Genomic DNA, 17,336 nt, shown 5'->3' with positions numbered 1-17,336 from the left:
TGTGTCTGTCTGGGCTTTGTCTAACCCCAGGTCCTGGACCACTGCCTGGGCCAGCCCGAGGCTGGGCCCACCAGCCAGCCCCACCCCCACACTTTGGCCCAAGATCCCCCAGTCCCTGCTCCTCAGCACAGACACTGGGTGGGGGTCAGTCAGGAGAACTTTACTCAGAAGACAAGGGAGAGTGTAGTCTCCTGCCCCACCAGCCAGGGAGTCCCACCCTCAACTGCGCATCCCACAGCCCTGAGGCTGATGTGGCTGCCAGCCATCATCCTTGGGGTCTGGAGCCTCTGGCCTGCCGCTCCAGCTGCGCTGTGCACGCAGCCCTCCACAACGTGCCACACACTCTCAAGGGGGTCCGTGATACCCTGGGTCCTGCCCCAGTGCCTTACGGGTGATGGTGCAACAGCGGCTCTGAATGGCACTCCGAGATGGTCGGGCAGGCACGGTAGGCGGCAGGGTCGTGGCCTGGGGGGACTTGGGGAAGCTTTGGGCCTCACCCTCCCTGTCCTCCCCACCATCTACCCTGAGGTGGAGCCATGGTCCATTTAGGAGTGTGCCCAGCCCATCAGGCTGCAGCATTGCAGCTGGGAGAAGACCAGTGCGGCCTCGGAACCTGCGGGGGAGGGCAAGGTTTGGTTGGCACTGGGCCCTGCCCCTGTTAGACTGGGCCCACCAGAGCCCCACCCCACGCACCTGCACAGCCACCAACCACGGTCTGATGTTTCCAGCACACGCACACGTGCCCCTGCGGTCACAGACAGCTCATCGGCTTGGCTGCTCTCGTAAGCATGGGAAGCACAGAACTGGGACCCTGGGAATGGATCCTTGGTGATCACGACAGAGGCCAGGGCCCCACCTCTTGGTCCCCGCATCATCTCCTGCTGAATCACCACCTCCGGGCTCCCCTCTGGATCTCTGGTGACACCAGGGACCGCTTTAAAACCCAGTGGGGGGCTTCCCTGGTGGTGCAGTGGTTAAGAATCCGCCTGCCAATGCAGGGGACACGGGTTTGAGCCCTGGTCCAGGAAGATCCCACATGCCGCGGAACTAAGCCCATGCGCCACAGCTTCTGAGCCTGCACTCTAGAGCCCATGAGCCACAACTACTGAAGCCCGTGCACCTAGAGCCAGTGCTCCACAACAAGAGAAGCCACTGCAGTGAGAAGCCTCTGCACCGCAAGGAATAGTAGCCCCTGCTCGCTGCAACTAGAGGAAGCCTGTGCACAGCAACGAAGACCCAATGGAGCCAAAAACTAATAAATAAATAAAATAAATTTAAAAAATAAAAGCCCAGTGGGGCTCTGGCTCACTGTGGGGACCAAGCACACACGTCAGGGCCACTGGCACCCCCTGGTTGTCCCATGGCCTCACTCCCCTGGCTTGCGTGCTTCTTGTGACTCAGCTTTGCCGAACACTGCCCCGTGGTGGTGGGTGTGGGGAGGAGGGTTAGTCTCACCACTGCTCCCTAGGGACCGTTCCCCATCTCGTCCCTGGCCCAGGGCCACCTCTTCCAAGTAGGGAGCAGGAAACCATGCCGTCTGCTGGTCCTCATTCGCCACCAGCCACCAGCCTGTGCCCAAGATAAGGGCAGGGGGTGTTTTGGTTCCTGAGGCCCACTGGCATCCCAGGGGGCAGAAGGGTGTGTCCCTAGACTCCTGCCCAGGCCCACCTGAGGGGTGTCGCAGCAGCACATCTAGGGCCTCCTGGGCCTGAGCATGGAAGGGCTGGCCCCACGTGTCCTGGGTGCTGAAAGGCTGCAGGCAGCGCAAGCTCTGAGCCTCCAGGCTGCGGGTGGCAGGGCCGCCCGTGGGGCCTGGCAGGGGTTCTTGCGGGGCAGGCAGGATCACCAGGCTGGTGAGGGTGCAGGTGAGAGGTGGGAAGTGTGGGAGCTGCCTGGCATCCCCCACACGTCCATCCAGCCTCCGAGCCTCCCCTCTTCATTGGCCCTTCCTCCACCCTGCCTCCCCCATCTTCCAGATGTTTCTGCTGACAAGAGAGTTGGGGGTGGGTCAGGCACCTGCCAGCTGGCAGCACAGGCTCCAAGTCCATGGGTTGTGGTGCAAAGAAGCCAGTGAGCACCGGGCTGTGGGCCACATGCTCCCCTGCCGCCAGCAGCGCCCTTGAGTAGGTCTCCAGCAGCTGCAGGCGCGCCAGGCCTCGGCCTGTGCGGCCCCAGTGCACCAACAACGATGCATCTGTGGGCAGGATAGGGACTGACCATGAGACACACCCACCCAGGGCTCCCCACATCAGACTGCTGCCTCCCCCGCCCCTCCTGGGATCCTTGCTGGCCTGACCCGGAAGCTTGGGGAGAATGCGGTCAGATCTCCGCAGCAGACCCGCCTCTACTGGAAAGGTCTCCTTGAGGGTTTTCTGAGGGCGAGAAGGGGTGTGTCAGTCTCCGAGGGCCCACTGGTTCCCCTGGGAGGGCGGGGGTCCCTTTCCAGGATCTTAGGGGCTGGAAGCCCGAGTGGGCACAAGGGCAGGCAATGGGGGGTGGTCACGGGTGGGTCATGCAGTTGGGGGAAGTCAGGGTGGCTCCAAACTCACTCACATGTAGTCTCCTGAACTCCTCCCAGCTTCTTCGTGCAAAGGTGTCGCTGTCATCCGACCAGCACACGGAAAAGGCGAACGTCTGTTAGATGAAAGGTTGGGGGCTTCTTGGAGGCGCTAGGCCAGGAACTCACTCCCTCTCTCGGGGCTGGCAGGGGTCCCGTGAGTCCCGACCTGGAGCCTGTCTGTCTGTACCAGAGCTGCCCCGCTCACAGACACCGGGTGCCGGGGGCCTGCCATCGCTGTGGCCTCCCCAGATCTCCATCACAGGTTTCTGGAGTCTGTCGGGTGTGGTCAAGCGTCCCACTGCCTCCCTGTCTACATGGGGAAGAGGGGAGGCCTCGGGTACCCGGAAGACTGTTTTGAATTCCCTGGCGATGCCCCAGAACTGCCAGGTCCTTGCTGCACTTCCCTGCCCGTGACTGGGTCCTTCACAGCTTCCTCACCGCACCCCTAGCCTGTAGAGGGGCAGGAGCACAGGGCTCCGTGGGTGGGAGGAGAAGCAAAGAAAGAGTGGAGGGGCTGGGGCTGGGACTGCGGCCTGAGGCCCTCCTGCTGGAGTCTGGCCACGGGTGGAGGAGGAGGAGAAGCAAGAGCCATCAAAGTGCCGCCAAGACTGGCCACACCTCCCAGGTCTCCCACACCCTGTGTAGTACTGAGATCGGTCAGAGCCGCCTGCCGGGTGTGCCCTTTGGCTCTGTCTTTGAACTCCCTGGGGAGCTAACTGCAGTCGTCATCAGTAACCAGTGACCCAGTGTTAAAGGCTTTAAGTGCTTTGTTTGGCTTAATCCTCACACTGGAGGAAAGGTCTCCGTAATGTCCCCAAATCACAGAGTAGGAAATTTGTGTTAAATGGATATTAACTGTCAGGGTTTTTTTCTTTATGTGTTGGGGAGAGGCGGATGTCACAGTTTTACCCCATAGGTTCCCCTGTGGTGGAGACTTGGGGCAGGATGAAGAGGGTCCATCTCTAGTCACCAGCGCTTGGGGGATGGGGGAGGTGGTGACTAGGACTGCTTTGAGAGCCATCTCTGAATTCATGATTTATCATAGTTTGCTGCAAACACAGCCTCTGAGATCAGGAGTGACCATCCTCCCACTAACTGGGGTGGTGAAGGGAAGGCCCTAGAATCCCCAGACAGATGGTGTGCCCAGGTGCCCCACATCTCTGGACTGCTTCCTTATAGGGGAGATTTTTGGAGCCCCATCCAACCCTGGCACACAGTGGTTCTTCCCCCTGTTGGAGCCACCAGCTCTGTGTTGAGACTCCCTCTACCCCAAGCCCTCAAGGGAGGGGTCAGCCTCTATGGCATCCCTCCAGGAAACCACTCTGGCCTTGACAAAAGGCCTTTGTGTATCTGTCCAACCAGTGGCTCTCTCTGAAACCTTCAAACCTTCCCTAGTCTTGGCCCAGGCAATGAACACCTGTGGACCTAGGGGCCTAATTTTTGCAAAGTGCCTTCAGCCCAGCTGTCACCTTGCCAATCTCAGTGGGGGCCACTGGCCTGGTAGGGTACAGGGTGGGACAGATCCTGCTCCCTTGGAAGACAGAGGAGAGAAGTGGAAGAAGGGCCAGCTTACTCACAGCCAGGGACCTAGAAAGATGCTGAGGCCTCTCCCTATGCCAACTGAGAGCCCCTGCTCTACACCCCCAGCAACCTAGATCCTTTCCACTGTTTCTTTCTCGACACCCCCTACCCTCATCTCTCACCTGGACAACTACCAACAGCCCCATCCTCCCCCAAAGCCTGTGCTCCTCACTTGCTCCCATGAAATCCACTCTTCAGAGGAATCTTTGCAAAACAGAAATGGGATCAGGCCAGGGTTTCCTGCCCAAAACTTCCCAGCACCTTCCCAGGGTCCTCAGAATAAATTCCCAGCTGCCATGGCAGTTGATGATGTCCTTGGTAGGTCCCTGGCCACCTCTGGATCTCTCCTCCCACCACCCTTCCCGGGTCCTGTCCCACTGGCCTTTCTGCCCATGCAAGGAGCCAAGATCCTCCTCCCTCCTGCCTTGGCCTCGACTGCCCTCCTTAGTTGATTCCTCATCCTTCAGGCCACTGCCTAAGGGTCACCTCTTCAAGGAGGCCTCCCAGATTTACCACGCCCTCTTCATGGCCCCCATCACAGTTTGTACCTGAACATTTATTAGTGTGACTCTTTTTTGTTTGGTTGGTTTTGTTTTTTCTGTCTTGACCACTGGACTATGAGCTGAGGAGGTCAGGGACAGACGAATCTTGCTCCTTGCACAGACCAGTGCCTAGAACAGTGCTTAGAACAGATTAGGCACTATACAAATATTTGCAGAATGAATTAATGTACATATGGAAGCAGAGGTATCCCTGAGGCCACTCCCGACGTGGGTTTAACCTCTTCAAGTAGGCTGTAGGATTCGGGGCGGGGGGTGGGGGAGAGGGGCTGCTCGGTACTCGCGGGAGCCCAGAGACGCACCTCCTCCTTTGCAGGCACGGCCCCGCCCCGCGTTGCCAGGCGCCCGTTGCCATGGCGCCGGTCGCCAAGGTGGATCCCCTGGACCCCCGGCACCAACAGCACGCCCTCTGTGCGCTCACGGCCCAGCTGGGCGCTCCCCCAACTGAGGGCACAGAGCCAAGCCGCGGGCACGCGGGACGGTCAGAGCGGAGCAATGGGGGCATCGCGGGCCGCAATACGGACGTGGCCGAGGCCGCAGCCCGGCGCCGCGGGACGGCCAGGGCGCGTCTTCCACAACACGCTGCTCTTCCACTGGAGGAGGCGGGAGCGTAGCCACGGACGACGCAGATCGGGCACGGGCCGTGGAACGAGGCCCAGGGGCGCGGCCAGGACTCGGGCCTCCGGGTCCGCGTGCACCCCGGCCCGGGCCTCCGACGCGTCCTTAGCCCGGACCCCTGTCTCTGGCTCTGCCGCTTCCCGGGCACAGACCAAGGCCCCCAGCCCCGCCTCCATGCGGGACACAGCCCCGGGCCCCGCCCCCACACCCGGCCCCGGCTCCGGCTCCGGCCAGCGCCCGTGCCCACGGCGCGCGCGCCCGGCTTCTGTGGCCGCGCCCTGGCGGTGGCGCGCGCGCTGTCCTGGAGGCCGACTTGGAAGCCCATCTGGAGGCCGACCTGGCCCGGCAGGCATTGCGCGGGCAACATGGCGGCCCCCGGCGAGCGGGGGAGTTTCGGCGGTGGGAACCTCTTCTCCTTTCTGCCCGGCGGCGCGCGCTCCGAGGTGATGGACGACCTGGTGACGGACGCGCGCGGCCGGGGCGCGGGGCGGAGAGATTCCGCCGCTTCGGCCCGGACGCCAACCCAGGCGCCGGCCTCCGATTCTCAGGTCGCTGTGGACACCTCCCGGGGGCGGCCCTGCCGGGCCTGCGTGGACTTCAAGTCGTGGATGCGGACACAGCAGAAGGTGCAGATGCAGGGGGGCGCCACCTCCCCTCACAGGCCCGCGAGCCCTGCTGACTCCTAGCCCCGGCCCCCACACCTTGTTCTCAAGCACCCCAGGCAGACTTCCCAAGGCCCAGGCCGAGCGTTCCCACAGGCCCTAAGCCTGAGAGACTTTGCCCCCCCGGGTTTGGCTGTTCCTGAATCTTGCCCCCAAGGTAGCCCTGGCCTTTCGGCTCTTAGCCACATGTGGGCTGGATCGGCCTCAGGACTTATGTCTCCAGTCAGCGGGCCTCCGGCTGGTGGGGGGAAAAGGGGAGCTTTGTAGGTTTCTGGTTGGGGAAAACCGAACTGACCCTTGGTCGGCCTTCTTCCGCAGCGGGACAGCAAGTTTAGGGAAGATTGTCCTCCGGATCGCGAGGAACTGGGCCGCCACAGCTGGGCTGTCCTCCACAGCCTGGCAGCCTACTATCCCGACCTGCCCACCCCAGAACAGCAGCAAGATATGGCTCAGTTCATACATTTATTTTCCAAGTTTTACCCGTGTGAGGAGTGTGCTGAAGACATAAGGAAAAGGTAAGTTGTGTCTGCACAGTCTGCAGGCAGCAGAGCATCCCACCTGGAGCCTGGGCCTGGGACCCCTGGTTGATGTCATGAAGGGGAGCCTAGAGAAATAAGATGCAGAGGTGGCAGAGGGTTGCTGAGAGCAGGGACCACTAACAGAGAAGGGATTGGATCATCTGAGCTATCTTCTTTCTCCTCAAAGGCCAGGCTGTCTGGGGCTGCTGCTGGGTACTGCTTCTTTCTGCAGCCACAAGGCTCCCGGGGAGGGCTTCCCTCATGAGATCCCTTGCTAAGCACTGATGGAGGCTCTGGCAGGTTTCGGAGGACTCCACTTTGCCTAACTTCTGGAGCAGGACTGCCAATTTCAAGACCTTGGGAACTCACTGCTGTTGCTTCCAGGAGCCACCTTTTCTTCACTGGGGAGCCCAAGAACTGTTGTTTGGCACCCATGGCGTTTCTGGGCTGGATGTGGGGGGCAGGGCAGCCCTTGCTGTTTGAAGCCTGGGCATTTAGAACAAGGTCTCTTGCTGAGCTGATGCAGCAGGGCCACAGGTGCTAAGAAACAGATCCGGTTTTCAGTTTTGCCTTTATGCCAACCCCACCCCTTCCACACACTGCCTGGGGCCAGGGACGCTGGGGTGAGGATTCCTGATTGTTACCAGGTTGTAAAGTTGAGGCTTCTGCCTCAATGTCTTGCCAGGGCTCTTGCCAGGGTTTGCAAAGCTCCCGAGGTGAGGGTTTGAGCAGGCTTAAGAGTCCACCAGGCCTTGCTGCTGCAGGGTCTGCCCCCTTCTGGGAATTCAGAGCATGAGGGCACTTCTGGGTGTAGCTCACAGCAGTGCCCCAGCTCTCCTCCCTGAATTGAGCAGGCAAGGAGCTGGTGGGGCGGGGACAGTGGGAGCACTAACTGCCCTCCTCCTCTGTGTGCTCCCCCCCACGCAGGATATGCAGGAACCAGCCAGACACTCGCACTCGGGCCTACTTCACCCAGTGGCTATGCCGCCTGCACAACGAGGTGAACCGCAAGCTAGGCAAGCCGGACTTCAACTGCTCGCTGGTGGACGAGCGCTGGCGCGACGGCTGGAAGGACGGCTCCTGTGACTAGAGGGCAGCCAGAGCCTGTGGGCAGCCTGGCCAGAGAGGGTGAGGCTTATTAAAGTGTGCGTCAGAGCCAGAGTCTGCCTCGTCTCAGTTGGGTAGTCCCCAGACGCTACCCATGGAGCCCTTTCCCTCTCAGGTTCGGAGTGTAAGTGGGGGTACCTGTTGCAGGCACCCCGATGGCCTCCTCCTCAACCCGCGCCCTGTGGTGCTACAGGTGAAGGAGGCAGGAGCAGCCTAGTCTGTCCCTTCCTCAGGATTTGGCCTCCCGTCCACTCGACACCCTGCTGCCTACTTCCTCGCACAGGAAGGTGACAGGCCTGGCTGGGCTCCCCTGTCTCGCCCCTCCGGGCCAGGCCACTGTCTCCCCACCTTGTAGCTAGGGACAGCTAGTGGTACAACAGGGACGGTAGCCCCAGAGGCTGTGTGCCATTTGCACTTCAGGAAAGAGGCCTGGGGGCTGAACTCTGCTGTGCGCCTTCCGTCTGGCACATGGCCTCGCAGAGCCGTCCCAGGCCTGTCAGAGGAGGCTCCGTGGAGCTCGAGACCAAAAATAAAATGCTGGAGAAATGCCTGAAGACCTGGCCTCAGTGTGTTTTGTGCTGGAATTTGCAACGATGGACAGGGCCTGCCCTCGTCCCTCTGTGGTCTCCTGCTTCCTCCTATCTGGGTTCTGGCTCCTTAGGAAGAGGGAGCAGTTCCAAGGCAAGGGTGGGCCAGGATGTTCCAGGAACACCAAAGAGGCTGAGTTGCTGGAGCCAAGGGAGGATCAGAGAGGTGAGGGGAGGTCACATGACAGGAGGTCCTCAAGGCCCCAGCAAGGATGTGGTTTTAACACCCAGCTCCCAGGGAGCATAGTGGAGGGTTTGGAGCAGAGGAACGGCAAAATGTGACTTTTGAAAGGTCCCTCTGGCTGCTGAGCTGGAATGAGGCAAGCGTGGGTGAAAGGAGGGGGGGCAGGCACCCCTGTGGCAGCCGAGAGGGAAGCTTGCCCCAGGATGAGTGGGAGGCCTCACTGGATACACTCAAGGTGGAGCCCAAGGTGGCTGTCGGGTTCTGGCTGCTGGAAGGAGGGAGTTGCCCAGTGTTATCAGTGAGATGCGGAAGGCTGTGAGTGGAGCAGGTTTGGGGGTGACCTGGACCCAGCTTTGGGGCCTTCACATACCCTCTCAGCCACACCTGCTCCCAGGCATTGGCTTCTAGCTGGAATGGCCCAGCAACAGTGCGACATACCCCTGTGGTCCTGCAGCTCTCACCTCTACCCATGGTGTCCCGGCTCCTCCGTGGGCAGGGGCCAACCTTTGGCACAGCCTCCTCGGCATCTTTACCCCACTGGCCCCACGGGGGTGCTGGCTTCCTCAGGGGCTGCCCAAGGGGCCAGGTGACAAAGAAATAGGAGGCAGGGAGCAACCAGCAGAGAAGTCACTGCTCTTTCCTCCTACAGATGGACGTCCCCAGCACAGGGCTTGTCTCTGGCCTTTCCCGAGTCACCTGTGCGCTGGGAGCCAGCAAAGCTGTGGTCAGCTCAGGAGCACGCCGTCAATGTTTGCTCTCCCTCCTTCCCTGCCTCACTTTCCTTTTTCCCTAACTCTGGCTCCCCCAAAGTTTCACCTCCCAATAAAACTCTTTAACTTTGCCACAGATTCTGTTTTCCAGACTAAGATGAGTGGGACTCTAGTTCAAGGGAAAATTCTGGCTCAAGCTGTTAGCATGGAGACCAAGGCAGTGAGCATAGAGTAGGGAGAAGAGCCCCAGGACCATGCCCTGGGACCCTTAAGGCTCAAAGGTCACAGATGGAACAAGAGGAGGGAACCAGAAAGAGATAACAAGAAAGGGCCCATGAAGTAGGAGGAACACAAGGAGAGGGTGACATCAGAAGTGTTCCTAGGAGGATGGGGACAGGATGGCAGTGCCTGCATTGCCCCTGGGACTAAAGGGAGCAGTGACAGCTGGAGGGGAAGTGGGCTCAGGAATGGAGCAGGTTTAGGCACTGATGTAAATGATCAAGTAAAAGGGGGAAATGAATGGTGCATCAGACAGAGAGGAAACTGTCACTGACAGGGGAGAGGTGATAGGATTGGATGCAGTGTCATGGAGTCAACTAGTGGGTAGCACTTCTGGCCACACCTGCCCTGGCACAGTAGGGATCTGGATTTGAATCCCAGCTCTTCACTTTCTAAGTGTGATGAAGGAACTCAACCAGTCTGCCTTTTGTTTGTTTGTTTAAATTTATTTATTTATTTATTTATTTATGGCTGCATTGGGTACTCGTTGCTGCACGCGGGCTTTCTTTTAGTTGTGGTGAGCAGGGGCTATTCTTCATTGCAGTGCGTGGGCTTCTCATTGCAGTGGCTTCTCTTGTTGTGGAGCATGGGCTCTAGGCACGCAGGCTTCAGTAGTTGTGGCTCGTGGGCTTAGTTGCTCTGCGGCATGTGGGATCTTCCCAGACCAGGGCTCGAACCCATGACCCCTGCATTGGCAGGCGGATTCTTAACCATTGCGCCAGGGGGGAGCCCTTTTTTTTTTTTTTTAATTTGGCCAACTGTGCAGCTTGCAGGATCCTAGTTACCCAACCACGGATCAAACCCGGGCCCTCCGCAGTGAAAGCATGAGTCCTAACCACTGGACCACCAGGGAATTCCCACTTGCCTATTTACCATCTGAAGAATGGCAGTAAAACAGTCCCTGCCTCCACAGGTCGTAGTGAAACACCTGGCACTGTAAATGCTCAACAAATGCAGACTTTCCTCAATGTCCTAGACAGAAACAGGAGTCATCTGGGCCCCTGCCAGGCTGGCCTGGAAGGAACATGCAGGAAGGGACCTTGTCTAACCTGGGGCTGGGCCATCTGTGGCAAAGACCCAGCGGGGGTGCTGGGAAGCTAGGTACCCACTCTTCCAACTCTCCATCTCTGACGCTTCTCCCCACTCCTTGGCCCAAAACTAAATATGTCACCTGAAAGTCAGTTGGGGAGACCCAGGAGTGTGCAGGGCTCAGTGAGCGCCCTCGGAATGACAACATCCAGCCAGAGGAAAAGAGTAGAGATGCCCCAACTCCCACCCATGTGTGCCTCTGGGCTCTGCCTGCCTGGACAAGTGCCCCTGAGGGCAGAGGCCATCCTCTCTCCCTGTTAGGGAGGATAGAATGTGAAGGAGAAGCTAGGGTGCAGTGGGAAGTCATGGGAAAGGCCCCAGTAACCTCCCTCTGGTCTATGGGGACCAGAGGCAGGAAGCTGGGTTCCCTTTCCCTGAGGGCTGGGGGAGATGCTGGAGCCCTTGGACTTGTTACCTCCTTAGGCACTCAGGAAAGGGCCCTGTACAGAGGAGTGGGGTCATGTCGGTCTGTCCACCCACGTGGCTACGGCAAAGGCTGAGCCCAGTGTCCACCTGCCCTGCTGACTCCTGACTACTTGTGAGTGGACGTGGGGGACTCAGCCCCTTGACCCCGCCTCCTGATGGGGACCTGGCGGATGGTCTCCATCTCGGACCCTGGTCCTGCGGTGAGAGTGGGTGGGGTGGGGTGGAAGGTGGGCAAGGTGGAGGGAGGTGAGGGCTCCAGCCCTGCGCGCGTGGACCAGAGGGAGGGGTGTAGGCTCGGTCCCGCCCCGCGCGCCCCCGCCGCGCACTCCCGGAAGGTGGCGACCGCAGCGGCAGCACTGGCAGCATCGGCAGCATCGGCAGCAGCCCCGGGCGGCCTCGGGCGGGGTCGGCCCGACGGACAGAAGGACAGAGGGTGCCGGGGGTACGCGGCCCGCCCGGGCTGGCCATGGAGGGAGCCTCGTTCGGCGCGGGACGCGCAGGGGCTGCCCTGGACCCTGTGAGCTTCGCGCGGCGGCCCCAGACCTTGCTGCGGATCGCGTCCTGGGTGAGTGGCCCCGGCCCAAGCCCCGCCCCGATACCCCGTCCCACTTCGCCTCGCCTCCCTCATCCCTATCACCTGCCCCTCGCCCCCATCCTCATCCTTGCCGGCCCCTCCCCCGCCGGCCGCAGGTTGAGGTGACGTCACCGGGCAGGGCGCGCCCACCTGCGGGCGGGGGAGGGGCCGGCGGCGACAGCCGGGTACCTTGAGAGGTCACCGCCCGCCGCACCCACCTCCCAATTCTTCCTTAGGTCTAACTCAATCCCCTTCCTCAGCCCTCGCTCGGTTTTTCATGTGCTTACACCCTGGAAGCGGGCAGGGGTGGGGGCGGGATTCGCGGAGGGGCTTGAGCGCTCAGCCTCAGCACGAGTAAGGGGTACTGGAGCCAAGAGAATCAGGCAGAGCCTCCCCCCTACTTCTGCACGCAAATCCTCCCGGCTCCTTCGAAGGGAGCTGGCCATTCCCAGGCCCCCCAGTTGCAACTGTGAGTTGGGGGGTGTGCTCTGGGATTCCTCTGAGTGGGGCAGCTGGAAGGGGCTCTACACTGGGAAGGCTTCCTGGAGGTGGTGTGGGAGGGGCAGATTTAGAGGAAGCCTAGCCTTCTGGGGCAACCTTAGGCCCAGTGGCCTGCTCCTCCTTCCCATCCCTCCAGGCAGGAGAGATGGAAGGTGGAATGCTGAGTTCTGGGTTTTGTCCACCTGGTGGTGGCTGGTGGTGGCACAGGCACGTACTCACCTGTGTTCCCGGAGGGCGCTGCCCAGGGTGGGGCAGGGGCCCTTGGGTGGAGTGACTCTGGCCAGACCAGGAAGTAGGGACCCTACGTTCTGGTCCCAGCTCTGACCTGACTTGTGGACCAATCTGTGGGTACGTGTCCATATCTTCCACCTTGGTTTCACTCTTGACTAAGTAAGTCTCTAGGAGCTGGGGCTGGAAAGGAGAGAAATAAAGTTGAAATTAGAGGTCTTTTTTTTAGAAATATAGGGCTGCCCAGAGCTCAAAGAGCAGCTTCTGGGTTAAAAGGGCTGTGGTCCACTCCTTTGCCTTCCAGCCCTCGTGGGCACAGGGCACTGAGGTTTGACTGAACCCCAGAGGTCAGCGGTATCGCCTTTTAAGCCCAAGCACGTATGGATGGTGTTAATTAGCCACAGTCATGTGGGGCCATCATCCCTGGAGTGCCCACAAAGTGCAGGACGCTGGGTGGGCATTATTCCTGTCTCCAGCACCCCATTAGTTGGGCCTGCTACATTTAGCATGCTAGCAAACGAGGCTGCACAGCTCCCAAATGCTGAGGGTGGGTTCCACTCAGGTCCTGGCTGACAACTCTGCGCAGCTGTCCTTCTGCTGCCCGCCCCCCACCCATGCTCCCGCCCTTCTCGCCTGACTCCACATCTACTTCCCCTAGCCCTGCTGACTCAAGCCTGGGGATCACTGGTCCAGGTGAAAGCTCCTGTTCCCACACTCTGGAGTGGGCCATGGGGGACACTACGGGCTCCACAAGGTACAGAAGACCCAGCTTGAATGTCAGCCCTGGCTCTTATCAACCATGCAACCCTCCACAAGGCACTTCACTTGTTGGAGCCCCGATTTCCCCATCTACAAAGAGGATAAGAGCAGTGGCACTCTTGTGGTTGTTTGGAGGGATTCCATGAGCAAACACATGTAGCCATTTTAAGCACAGTGCCTGGGCACAGTTGATGCTCACTAAATGGTATGTTTTGTCCATACTTACTAAACTTGAGGTAGATATTAAGGGAGGAGGTCCCCGAAGACCCCCACCCAGAGATAGATCCTGTGCTGCAGGGGAACGCAGGGACACTCCCGAGGGCATGGGCACTCACGGTGGGCTAGGAGACCTCGGGCCTCGACCAGGAAGGGGCCATCGCAGGGCCCTGAGCGCTCCCGCCGCCCACAGGTGTTCTCCATCGCCGTCTTCGGGCCCATAGTCAACGAGGGCTACGTGAACGCCGACAGCGGCCCGGAGCTGCGCTGCGTCTTCAACGGCAACGCGGGTGCCTGCCGCTTCGGCGTCGCGCTCGGCCTTGGGGCCTTCCTCGCCTGCGCCGCGTTCCTGCTGCTCGACGTGCGCTTCCAGCAGATCAGCAGCGTCCGCGACCGTCGCCGCGCGGTGTTGCTAGACCTGGGCTTCTCAGGTAGGCGGGGCCGTGAGGGGCGGGGCCTGGGGAGCGCGCGGGGCTTCTCTGGCGGGCGGAGTCGGGAGGGCGGGCTTCGGGGCGGGGCCAGAGGGAGCGCGTAGATTCTCAGCCGATTGGGGCGGGGACAGGTCCGGGCGGGGCGGGGCGGGGCGGGGCGGGGCGGGACGGGTCGGGTCCTCGGTCTGCGGATTCTTTTTCCCGGCAGGGTTGGGCCGGGCGCTTCGGTGCAGCATCCCTTGACTCGCCCGCCCACCTGCCCGCAGGGCTCTGGTCCTTCCTGTGGTTCGTGGGCTTTTGTTTCCTCACCAACCAGTGGCAGCGCACGGCGCCCGGGCCGGGCACGACGCAGGCGGGAGACGCGGCGCGGGCCGCCATCGCCTTCAGCTTCTTCTCCATCCTCAGCTGGGTGAGTGCGGCCGGCGGCCTGCGGCCGGCAGGGACTGGGGCCAGGTAAGGGTTGGGGCAGGGTCGGCCGGCCCTGGCTGACCCCGGACTCCCCCTCAGGCGGCGCTTACCGTGAAGGCCCTGCAGCGGTTCCGTCTGGGCACCGACATGTCGCTCTTTGCCACCGAACAGCTGGGTGCTGGGGCGGGCCAGACCTACCCAGGCTACCCAGTGGGCAGCGGTGTGGAGGGCACCGAGACCTACCAGAGCCCGCCCTTCACCGAGACTCTGGACACCAGCCCCAAAGGGTACCAGGTTCCTGCCTACTAGTGGCCAGCAGGCCCAGACCAAGGCACAAAGGCTGCCCCACCAATGCAGGATCCAAGGCTTCCTGGGACCTCCCTCAGGTCCTCCTGGCCCAGCAGCAACGTGTGGATGCTGTGGGCCATCTGGGGCCAAGAGAGGGTAGCCTCCAGGGTGCCTGGGCTGTTCCCCGCAAGTTCCTTCGGTCCCTTTAGTCCCCAGCCCAGGGCCAGAGGTCCTGAGGAGAGAACAGCACAGCCCTGGGCACGTGTCCTTCAGCCTCCAGTGGACCAGCCTAGGCAGTGGGCCATTCTCCTCATGAGCCAGCCAGGCAGGGCTCACCTGTACACTCTGGGGTCAGGTGCAGGGGCTTCCCTGGACTGGGGGTGACTGGGGGAAGGGACACCACCCTCACCCCGTGGCCACTGTTCCCCATCCCCTGTCCCTGTGGGTAGTGGTGGTCCTTGCTCTGTCCTGGTGGTTCACCCTGTAGTGCCACGAGCTCTGTCTGGAGCCTCCCTCCATTTCCTCTCACAGGCTCACTAGAGTAGCCCAGCCCTGTCGATGTTGTGATTGTGCTCAAGTCTTCAGGTTTCACCTCGTAGTTCCCCACAAGTAGCCCCTCTTTTCTGTGGCCCCAGCTCCAGCCCTTACCTGCCTTGGCCCAGGCCCTTGCTGGGGTGCGGGCAGCTCTGGCCAGGAAAGCACAACATGGCTGTAGGCCTGGGCCTCAGCCCTCTCCCAGCCCTTCAGTAAGACCTTGCCCAAGGGAGGCTCCAGACACCTGGGTGCCCAGCAGGACACACCCCTCACGAGGAGAGAGGCCTAGAGGCTTCACCTTCCCACCGTGCCCTGGAGACAGCCATTCCCCGCAAACCCCTTTACCTCGGCTCCCTGGACTAGTCCCTCAGCTCCCCACGCTGCACCCCATTTTAAGGCCCAGCCCAAGGTTGGGGGTCCCTTTGCATAGCTGAGTACTCATGCATTGCTCAAAGCTGGCTTTTCACATTAAGTCAATACCAAATGCGGTTGCCACATTACATTTTTACAGACAGACGCCTCCCTCTGGAGTTGCAGTTGAGTGACAACCCTGTACATTGTAGCATAGACCAATTATTTGTGGATATTTAAGTGAACATGTTTACAATTTTTGTATATATGGGTCTCTCCCTCCCTCTTCTGAAAGAACAATCCGTGATTGTGTATTTTCAGTGTCCCATGTTCCAACTGCAGCTTCTTTACAATAAAGACTGTAAATGAGTTTACTGTGGCCCAGACACTCTTGGAATCCTTTCTACTCCTGCCCCTCCAGTGCCAGAGGTTGGGACCTGAGGGGCACCAGGGCCAAGAATCCAGAAAGGGGCACAGGGAGGTGGAGACCAGGCTGATGCCCATGTTCTGGAGAGTGCTGGGGAAAGCAGTCGTGATTTCTCCAAATGTCCGCTTCTTACTGTCTTCTGCTCCTGGGACCCCACCATGTGTACCATGCAGCATCCAGAGCCACATTCCCTGGCCAACTCCCCTTTGGAGATTTCCCCAGATTGGTCTTGTTTACTTTTTTTTTTTTTTTTTTTTTTGCGGTACGCAGGCCTCTCACTGCTGTGGCCTCTCCCGTTGCGGAGCACAGGCTCCGGAAGCACAGGCTCAGCGGTCATGGCTCACGGGCCCAGCCGCTCCGCGGCATGTGGGATCCCCCCGGACCAGGGCACGAACCCGTGTCCCCTGCACCGGCAGGCAGACTCGCAACCACTGCACCACCAGGGAAGCCCCTTGTTTACTTTTGAATTTGTCTATTGGGATTCTTATCTCAGTTACTTTTTCATTTCTGACTTCTTATTGGTTAACAACATTCTGGTTGAATGAAGCAGGTAAGAGCTGGAGCTGGAATGCTGGCTTGGCCGTGTTCAGGCTTGGTCTTTCTGGGCAAGTCTCTCAGCTTGTCTATGCCTCAGGTTCCCCTTCCGGAAAAGGAAAATAGTTAGTAGTTGCCGTCATCAAAGGTGCGGGAAGGGTTAACGTAAACCTGTGTGTGTGTTTGTGTGTGTGTGTAAAAAGCTCAGAGCAGTGCTTGTTACACAGCAAACACCGCTAAATGTTGCCTGGTATTGTTACGGTTCTTGCTTCTTTAAGAATCGGTATTTTCAATATTGTTCATGAGATAGCTCATCTTCCAGGTTACTCTTTGGGGGTGCTGCTTGTGCTCAGGTCTGCAAAGAGGGCATCAGCTCTGAGGGGCTTCTCCGGTGTGGGGAATGCAGGTGGCCTCTAGGCAGTCCCATGGAGAGTGAAGAGGGTGAAGGCTCTGTCTCCTAGTGGGCTCCGAGCATGGCCATCACCCAGGAACTTGCTCCAGTCTCAGCCACAGGCAGGCAGGCCCTCGGCTTCAGATAGGCAGTGCCCATGCAGCTGTGTGGCTCTGGCCTGGCCCCACTGCAGGCCACATCCCCTTCATCACCTGGGGTACCCCCTTCTGCTTCTTTTAGAAAGACATCTGTTTCTTTTCATCTAAGGATGTTGCCTTATTTGGATGTAGCTATGTGTTTAGACCTTTTTTCCTACTATTTATATGTTTGTGGCAGAAAGGGGAGAGTTCACTGGGTGTCTGGTTCCTTTTCAAAATACTGGATCCAAATAATTAAGTACAAATTATTTTCTTTCAGTATTTCAGATATGCCCTGCACTGTTTCTAAATTGTTCTTGTTGATCTTTAGTAGCTCTTTCACTGGTCTATGGATTGAAACCTCGAGTCTGTGTGACTCCCAGGTTCTGGAAGAATAGTTTTACTGGGTACACAGTGTAGGTCAAGCATGGCTGTCTCTACTCCTGGAAGGCTTGGGCGGTGCTCGACCTCCAGGACTGGAGCCCAGGGTTGGCTGCTTCTTCCTGTGAGCAAGCCCAGATGCCCAGCTCTCCCCACAGGTCTTCCCCGCCCCAGCACTCACTGGTGACCACCTGAGCTGTAATGTCTGACAACTCTGAGTAGGGTGACCCCGGAAGGCAGAGAAGCTCAGCTATGTGCATTATTGCAAAATAAATTTATTTGAAGATAAACTGTC

At 59.6% G+C, this 17,336-nt stretch overlaps 3 protein-coding genes across 5 annotated transcripts; 2 read left to right on the top strand and 1 right to left on the bottom strand.

The window, feature by feature from the left end:
- Positions 1-201: 201 nt before the first annotated feature.
- On the bottom strand, positions 202-2,793 carry NOXO1 (NADPH oxidase organizer 1). The gene is made up of 8 exons (XM_060119987.1): positions 2,727-2,793; positions 2,554-2,634; positions 2,297-2,372; positions 2,017-2,194; positions 1,669-1,850; positions 1,456-1,569; positions 694-811; positions 202-613 (listed from the first exon to the last, which is right to left on the bottom strand). Exons 1-8 carry the CDS (start codon positions 2,790-2,792, stop codon positions 346-348), a joined length of 1,083 nt encoding a protein of 360 aa, XP_059975970.1. The 5' UTR covers position 2,793; the 3' UTR covers positions 202-345.
- A 2,842-nt stretch (positions 2,794-5,635) lies between these two features.
- On the top strand, positions 5,636-11,005 carry GFER (growth factor, augmenter of liver regeneration). 3 transcript variants are annotated; one of them, XM_060119993.1, is made up of 4 exons: positions 5,636-5,945; positions 6,300-6,496; positions 7,427-7,627; positions 10,879-11,005. In XM_060119993.1, the coding sequence occupies exons 1-3, from the start codon at positions 5,685-5,687 to the stop codon at positions 7,587-7,589; spliced, it is 621 nt and encodes a 206-aa protein (XP_059975976.1). In that variant the 5' UTR covers positions 5,636-5,684; the 3' UTR covers positions 7,590-7,627; positions 10,879-11,005. The 3 variants fall into 3 exon arrangements, with proteins under 3 accessions (XP_059975976.1, XP_059975975.1, XP_059975974.1); XM_060119992.1 differs by lacking the exon at positions 10,879-11,005 and adding an exon at positions 9,027-9,218; XM_060119991.1 differs by lacking the exon at positions 10,879-11,005 and having other exon boundaries at positions 5,637-5,945; positions 7,427-8,160.
- A 162-nt stretch (positions 11,006-11,167) lies between these two features.
- On the top strand, positions 11,168-15,517 carry SYNGR3 (synaptogyrin 3). The gene is made up of 4 exons (XM_060119989.1): positions 11,168-11,446; positions 13,353-13,590; positions 13,857-13,999; positions 14,098-15,517. Exons 1-4 carry the CDS (start codon positions 11,348-11,350, stop codon positions 14,305-14,307), a joined length of 690 nt encoding a protein of 229 aa, XP_059975972.1. The 5' UTR covers positions 11,168-11,347; the 3' UTR covers positions 14,308-15,517.
- The last annotated feature ends 1,819 nt before the right edge of the window (positions 15,518-17,336 follow it).

This window comes from Mesoplodon densirostris, chromosome 16 (genome assembly GCF_025265405.1).
Source record: "Mesoplodon densirostris isolate mMesDen1 chromosome 16, mMesDen1 primary haplotype, whole genome shotgun sequence".
NCBI lineage: Eukaryota > Metazoa > Chordata > Mammalia > Artiodactyla > Ziphiidae > Mesoplodon > Mesoplodon densirostris.
This window is presented reverse-complemented; position numbering and strand designations above follow the sequence as displayed.

Bases quoted from the DNA above. Each gene is read 5' to 3' on its own strand.
- NOXO1 (XM_060119987.1), bottom strand. From the start codon at position 2,792: ATGGCAGGCCCCCGGCACCCGGTGTCTGTGAGCGGGGCAGCTCTGGTA. The intron at 2,635-2,726 runs GTCGGGACTCAC...TTCATCTAACAG, and splicing joins TACAGACAGACAGGCTCCAG to ACGTTCGCCTTTTCCGTGTG. The intron at 2,195-2,296 runs GTCAGGCCAGCA...TCCTGCCCACAG, and splicing joins CATTCTCCCCAAGCTTCCGG to ATGCATCGTTGTTGGTGCAC.
- GFER (XM_060119993.1), top strand. From the start codon at position 5,685: ATGGCGGCCCCCGGCGAGCGGGGGAGTTTCGGCGGTGGGAACCTCTTC. The intron at 5,946-6,299 runs GTGCAGATGCAG...CTTCTTCCGCAG, and splicing joins GGATGCGGACACAGCAGAAG to CGGGACAGCAAGTTTAGGGA. The intron at 6,497-7,426 runs GTAAGTTGTGTC...CCCCCCACGCAG, and splicing joins GCTGAAGACATAAGGAAAAG to GATATGCAGGAACCAGCCAG.
- SYNGR3 (XM_060119989.1), top strand. From the start codon at position 11,348: ATGGAGGGAGCCTCGTTCGGCGCGGGACGCGCAGGGGCTGCCCTGGAC. The intron at 11,447-13,352 runs GTGAGTGGCCCC...CGCCGCCCACAG, and splicing joins TGCTGCGGATCGCGTCCTGG to GTGTTCTCCATCGCCGTCTT. The intron at 13,591-13,856 runs GTAGGCGGGGCC...ACCTGCCCGCAG, and splicing joins GCTAGACCTGGGCTTCTCAG to GGCTCTGGTCCTTCCTGTGG.